Source organism: Colobus angolensis, unplaced genomic scaffold (genome assembly GCF_000951035.1).
Source record: "Colobus angolensis palliatus isolate OR3802 unplaced genomic scaffold, Cang.pa_1.0 Scaffold96, whole genome shotgun sequence".
NCBI classification, from domain to species: domain Eukaryota; kingdom Metazoa; phylum Chordata; class Mammalia; order Primates; family Cercopithecidae; genus Colobus; species Colobus angolensis.
In genome coordinates, this window is record NW_012123598.1 from 558,684 (window position 1) to 565,873 (window position 7,190).

Sequence of the window (7,190 nt, forward strand, 5' to 3'; positions counted from 1 at the left end):
GGTGGAGTCTTGCTTTGTTGCCCAGGCTGAAGTGCAGTGACGCAATCTCGGCTCATGGCAACCTCTGCCTTCCGGGTTCAGGTGGTTCTCCTGCCTCAGCCTCCCGAGTAGCAGGGATCACAGGCGTGTGCCATCACACACAGCTAATTTTTGTATTTTTAGCAGAGACGGGGTTTCTCCATATTGGCCAGGCTGATCTCGAACTTCTGACCTCAGGTGATCCACCTGCCTCGGCCTCCCAAAGTGCTGGGATGACAGGCGTGAGCCACCGCGCCTGGCTATGGAGACATTTTTGATTGTCACAACTGGGTGTTTGCCTGTTTACTACTGGCATTTAGTGGGTGTAGGTCAGGATTACTGCTCGACATCCTGCAGTGAACGGGATAGCACCTCACAACAGAATAATCTGGTTGAATATTCCAATAGCCCAGAAGTCGAGAAGCCCTTGCTTATATCAATTGATAATATCTTCCCTTTGATTCTTAAAGTTATAAATTTGTCTTTTTAAAAAAATCCTCCCTCCCTCCCTATCTCCCTCCCTCCCTCCCTTCCTTCCTTCCTTCTCTCCCTCCCTCCCTTCCTTCCTTTCTCTTTCTCTCTCTTTTTTTTTGAGGTCTCGATACATAGCCCAGGCTTGTCTTGAACTCCTGGCCTCAAGCAATCCTCCCAGTGTCCCAAAGTGCTGGGGTTTCAGATATGAGTCGATGTGCCCAATATTTGCTTCTAGTTTTTAAAAAATAGATTAATAAGTGAAGATGTAGTTAGCCTGGGTGTGGAGCATTCTACACTGGGTGATCCCCAAGTTCCAAAGTGATTCTGCTGATTCATGGTTCTTTTCTATTTTCCCTCAGATCTGCCTTCCCAAGACTTTACTGACTGGTAAAGAACAGGAAATGAACAATTCCCAGGTGAGTTTTTCAAACAAATCTAAATGCTCGTAATGAACAAACATATGACCCACGTTCCTGTTGCTCAGAATTAACCTCCGCTAACCTTTTGGCATATTTTCCTCCTTCCTTCCATACTTTTGTTAAAAGGTAACACACACTCTACTTTCTCCTTTCCTATCAAAGCTAAAACATTTCAAGCAAAGCTCAAGGCCGGGCACGGTTGCTCGCACCTGTAATCCAGCATTTTGGGAGGCCGAGGCAGGCGGATCGCTTGAGTTCAGGAGTTTGAAACCAACCTGGGCAACATGGTGAGATCCCATCTCTACAAAAACTTAGCTGGGTGCGGTGGCATACACCTGTAGGCTCAGCTACGCTGGAGGCCAAGGTGGGAAAATCCCTTGAACCTGGGAGGTCGAGGCTGCAGTGGGCCATGATCCGGCCACTGCACTCCAGCCTGAGTGACAGAGCGAGACCCTCTCAAAAAAAAGAAAAATTTTGGTTACAGAAACACCAGAGGTTTGGTCTAGGTCTTGCTACTGGCTGCACAGAAAGGTAATGACTGAGACAATAGGTATTGCCAAGGAAGAAGCTTCAATCAGCTGCCCTAGCTGAAGAAATGGGAGCTCAGGCTCAAATCCTTCTCCCAGACTCACTAAAACTAGGGGTTTATACAGCACGGAAGAAATGTAACAATGTGGTTAGGCAGGGTGGCTCACGCCTGTAATCCCAGCACTTTGGGAGGCTGAGGCAGGCAGATCATGAGGTCAGGACATTGAGACCATCCTGGCTAACAGGGTGAAACCCCGTCTCTACTAGCCACAACATCTGGCTAGTTTTTGTATTTTTAGTAGAGATGGGGTTTCACCGTGTTGGTCAGGCTGGTCTTGAACTCTTGACCTCGGGTGATCTGCCTGACTTGGCCTCCCAAAATGCTGGGATTACAGGCGTGAGCCACTGTGCCCAGCCTATATTAAAATAATAATTTCTAATAGAGGCAGAATGTTTTAAAGAAAAATAGAAAAAAAAAATAAAATTTTCTTTTTTTCTTTTGAGACAGACTTTTGCTGTTGTTGGCCAGGCTGGAGTGCAGTGGCGTGATCTTGGCTCACTGCAACCTCCCTCTCCTGTGTCAAGCGATTCTTCTGCCTCGGTCTCCTGAGTAACTGGGATTACAGGTGCACCCCACCACGCCTGGCTAATTTTTTGGTATTTTTAGTAGAGACGGGGTTTCTTCATGTTGGCCAGGCTAGTTCAAACTCCTGACCTCAGGTGATCACTCTCCTCAACCTCCCAAAGTGTAAGGATTGCAGGTGTGAGCCACCACACCTGGCCAAAATAAAATTTTCTTTGAGATGGGGGTTTTACTATGTTGCCCAGATAGCCTCAAACTCCTGGTCTCCAGCAATCCTCCTGCCTTGGCCTTCCAAAATGTTGGGATGACAGGTATGATCATGTGACACCATACTCGGCCTCTGGCTTACTCTAAGGAAAAGATGACAACGTGGATTAACGAATGGTGGAGAAGATGGAAACTAATGGCTGGGTTTGAGATTCAGGAAGTAAAATTGGTGGGACTAGAGGGTAGCGAAAGATGGCAGGGACTTGAGGGTAGGGAAAGATGGCAGTGTCGTGAGTAGGTCTAAGGTTTATGGCTCATTGACAAGATCCTCTGGGCACAATTTATTTTTGTCCAGAGTAGAGCGAATTATGGACATGATGAAAGCTTGGTTCAGCAGAAATAAGTTTCTGTACCCCCCGCCGCAGGATTCCGTGGCATTTTTATACCGATTGGGAATCTGTTGTTACAGGGAAGGGTGACCTTCGAGGATGTCACTGTGAACTTCACCAAGGGGGAGTGGCAGCGGCTGAATCCCGAACAGAGAAACTTGTACAGGGACGTGATGCTGGAGAATTACAGCAACCTTGTCTCTGTGGGTAAGGACGGCTTCCCGGGCAGGGGGACTCAAAACCTAAGGTGTGAAACACACAGACACCCCATGGCTGGCCGAATAGCATTGGCACAGAGGTGTTCCTCACTTTGCATATATTTTTGTAGAGCTGGGACTAGGGTGAGGCAAGTGAAACGTACCAAGTGCTGCATTTAAGGAGCCCCCATCCTCAGGGTCGTGCAAGTGCCCGGAGAATGAGTGAGGGTCTCTGTAAGTTTTGTGGGCTGGATGCCCTACCCATCACCCTACCCCTGGTCTTGATTTTTGGAAAAGCTTTATCCTCCAAGAAGAAGAATCATTTCCTTCCTTCCTTCCCCTCCCTCCCTCCTTTCCTTCCTTCCTTCCTTCCTTTTACCTTCCCTCCCTCCATCCCTCTCTCCCTTCCTCTCTCTTTCTTTCTCTCCTTTCTCCCAATACGGTCTGGCTCTGTCACCGAGGCTGGAGTGCAGTGGTGCAATCATAGCTCACTAGTAATTTTTTATTTTATTTTATTTTTGGAGACAGAGTCTTGCGAGACAGAGTCTCACCCTGTCGCCCAGGCTGGAGTGCAGTGGTGTGATCTCTGCTCACTGCAACCTCTGCCTCCCAGGTTCAAGTGATTTTCCTGCCTTAGCCTCCCGAATAGCTAGGATTACAGGCGCACACCACCATGCCTGGCTAATTTTTGTATTTTTTGCACAGACGGGGTTTCTCCATGTTGGTCAGGCTAGTCTCAAACTCCTGACCTCAGATGACCTGCCCACTTCAGCCTCCCGAAGTTCTGGGATTACAGGCACGAGCCACTGTGTCTGGCGTCACTGCAACATTGACTTGGGGACCTGGGCTCAAGCCATCCTCTCACCCTAGCCTCCTGAATAGCTGAGACCACAGACGTGCACCACCACACGTGGCTTTGGTTTTGTAGAGACTGAGTCTTGCTATCTTCATGTAACACCTAACATGTTGGTCTCAAATTCGTGAGCTTAAGCAATTCTCCTGTCTCCGCCTCCCAAAGTGCTGGGATTACAGGCATGAGCCACCATGCCCAGGCCAGAAAAAGCATTCTTTGTTTAGTTTGACTGCTCGTGTGCATTCCCTCAAACTGTCCATCCACACAACTCCCCGCAACCAATGGCACATACCTGCACACTGACATACAAATGCTCACACTCACAAATATTCACACATGTATACGCAAGCACTCATATACACTCACACACTCGCGCAAACAACTCACACATCCACAAACACCAAGGTATCTTCCATCACAGGACGAGAGGAAACCACCAAACCCAATGTGATCTTGAGGTTGGAGCAAGGAAAGGAGCCATGGTTGGTGGAAGAGGAAGTGCTGGGAAGTGGCCGTCCAGGTAGGTGACCAGGAGAGCACTGTGTGTCAGTGTTGCATGGAAGCCGATTTGGTGCTTCTAAATGATGAAGTCATTTGGCAGCAAGCAGAGCTGGCTGTGACTTCCTGGGAGTGCTGGAAGAAATCTCCAGATATTTTTCTCCACTCAGAAATGTTCTTTACATTCTTCTCTGAGTTTTCCTTTGCAGGCAAACTTTCTTTTTTTTTTTTCTTTCTTGAGACCGAGTCTCACTCTGTCGCCCAGGCTGGAGTGCAGTGGCGCGATCTGGGCTCACTGCAACCTCCGCCTCCCGCGTTCAAACGATTCTCCTGCCTCAGCCTCCTGAGTAGCTGGGATTACAGGCGTGTGCCACCACGCCTGGCTAATTTTTTGTATTTTTAGTAGAGATGGGGTTTCGCCATGTTGGTCAGGTTGGGCTCGAACTCTTGACCTCAGGCGATCCACTCGCCTTGGCCTCCCAAAGTGCTGGGATTACAGGTGTGAGCCACCATGCCCGGCCTGGCAAACTCTCGTTCTTAATCTCCCTCTCCATGGTATTCCTGGGCTCTCACCTGGTCCCTGTGCACTAGGTCTACGTTGCTCAGTCCTTTACAGATAGACACGTGATAGCGTCATGTAACATTAGTTCACCTAGAACTCTAACAGAGCGGACATTAACTTTGGTTTCTCACAGACGTTAGGTTTGAAGCCAGAATGATCACCACAATGGATTGTTTATGGCATTTTATTCCAAGCATGTGAGTGGAACGTTTTACACGGGACATTTTTTTTTTTGTATTTCATTTTAGAAAAAAACGGGGACGTTGGAGGACAGATTTGGAAGCCCCAGGATGTGAGAGAGAGTCTCGCAAGAGAAGTCTCATCAATCAGTAAGGAAATGCTGACTACGCAGAAAGCCGTAGAACGTACCGGATCTAAGAAAATACTTCGACTGGACATAGATAATGTTTCTTCCAGACTCAGATTCCTCGAATGTGACCCGTTTGAAAGGTATTTGAGCCACAATTTACATTTGAAAAGCTATGTACAAAATGATTCTCACAACAATAATGGATACGGAAAATTAGTTGGTGAGAATCCATCCAAATTTATAGGAAACCAGCTTAAATGTGATGCCTGCAGAAAGTTATTCGGTTCAGAGTCGCGCCTTCAGAGTCATCTGAGGTGGCATGCTGGTCAGAAATCCTTTGAATGTTGTCGCTGTGGAAGAGCATTCGGGGAGAAGTGGAAGCTTGATAAACATCAGAAAACGCATGCAGAGGCCAGGCCCTATAAATGTGAGCAATGTGGAAACGCCTACAAGCAGAAGTCAAATCTCCTTCAACATCAGAAAGTGCATACTAAAGAGAAACCCTATCAATGTAAGACATGTGGAAAAGCCTTTTCTTGGAAATCATCCTGCATTAATCACGAGAAAATTCATAATGCCGAGAAATCCTATCAGTGTCATGAATGTGAGAAATCCTTCAGGCAGAACTCAACCCTCCTTCAACATAAAAAAGTTCACACCGGACAAAAACCCTTTCAATGTCCGGACTGTGGAAGGGCTTTCATTTACAAGTCAGATCTTGTGAAACACCAGAGAACACACACGGGAGAGAAACCCTATAAATGTAGCGTATGTGAGAAGGCCTTTTCCCAGAAATCCAATGTCATCGATCATGAGAAAATTCACACTGGGAAGAGAGCTTACGAGTGTGATCTATGTGGAAATACCTTCATCCAGAAGAAAAACCTCATTCAACATAAAAAAATCCATACTGGGGAAAAGCCCTATGAGTGTAACAGATGTGGAAAAGCCTTCCTTCAGAAGTCAAACCTTCACACCCATCAGAAGACTCACAGCGGAGAGAGGACCTACAGATGTAATGAATGTGGAAAAACCTTCAACCGGAAATTAAACCTTAGTTTGCATAAAAAAACCCATACTGTACAAAAACCTTATGAATGTTCTGAATGTGGTAAAGCCTTCGCTGACAAGTCATACCTTGTTAGGCACCAGAAAAGAATTCACTCCAGATAGGAGCCCCGTGCACTTAAAACACATGGGAAAATATGGTCGCCTGGAATTGTCACCCCAGAATTCATGTTGAAATGGCCTGTAATTTGGAGGCTGTTTTTGAAGGTAGCGAGGCTTTATTATGCACAGTGTCCTTTGAACACCGATTTGGCATACTCACTCAGCAAATATTTAGGAAGCATAAATATTTACTCGATGCCTTTTGTGTACCAGGGACTCTTAAACACGGAAGATGTAGCAATAAACCAAATGTGCTAAAAAGCCCTTATGGAGTTTTTTTCCAGTGAATAGTGACCAGTGGTATCCATATCTTTAAAAACGTTTAAAAGACTGTACTTTTGGCCAGGCCTGGTGGCTCAAATGCCTGTAATCCCAGTACTTTGGGAGGCCGAGGTGGGCGAATCACCTGAGGTCAGGAGTTCAACACCAGCATGACCAACATGGTGAAACCCCGTTTCTACTAAAAATACAAAAATAGCCGGGCATGGTTGTGGGCACCTGTAATCCCAGCTACTCGGGAGGCTGAGATAGGAGAATTGCTTGAACCCGGGAGGCGGAGGTTGCAGTGAGCCGAGATTGCACCCTTGCACTCCCGCCTGGGCAACTGCGCCTGGCCTACATTTCTTTTTCATAGTATGTTCCTTCTTTTCCTCTAAATGCTACAAATAATGTATTTTTTTAAAACCTCATACGTGTGTTTCTGGTTGCTCTTCTCTTCTTTCCCACACCTACTCTGCCTCATTTTGCCCCGTTCATTATATATCACCAGGCTCTTCTTATCTCTGTACACACAAAACCCTCTCAACTTCCATGTATCTACTCACATGGCCATACATCACAGGCTCTTTAAGGCTTGGCCACCGGGAAATGGACCTTTATGGGGATGGGTTTATCATATTAATAACATGAGCAACATCTTTTTTTTTTTTTTTGAGACGGAGTCTGGCTCTGTCACCCAGGCTGGAGTGCTGTGGCCAGATCT

The 7,190-nt window shown here is 46.6% G+C and overlaps 1 protein-coding gene across 1 annotated transcript; it reads left to right on the plus strand.

Moving 5' to 3' along the window:
• Positions 1-893: 893 nt before the first annotated feature.
• ZIM3 (zinc finger, imprinted 3) lies at positions 894-6,211 on the plus strand. The gene is made up of 4 exons (XM_011932565.1): positions 894-908; positions 2,699-2,825; positions 4,090-4,188; positions 4,977-6,211. Exons 1-4 carry the CDS (start codon positions 894-896, stop codon positions 6,209-6,211), a joined length of 1,476 nt encoding a protein of 491 aa, XP_011787955.1.
• The last annotated feature ends 979 nt before the right edge of the window (positions 6,212-7,190 follow it).

Bases quoted from the DNA above. Each gene is read 5' to 3' on its own strand.
- ZIM3 (XM_011932565.1), top strand. The intron at 2,826-4,089 runs GTAAGGACGGCT...CTTCCATCACAG, and splicing joins CAGCAACCTTGTCTCTGTGG to GACGAGAGGAAACCACCAAA. The intron at 4,189-4,976 runs GTAGGTGACCAG...ATTTCATTTTAG, and splicing joins GCTGGGAAGTGGCCGTCCAG to AAAAAAACGGGGACGTTGGA.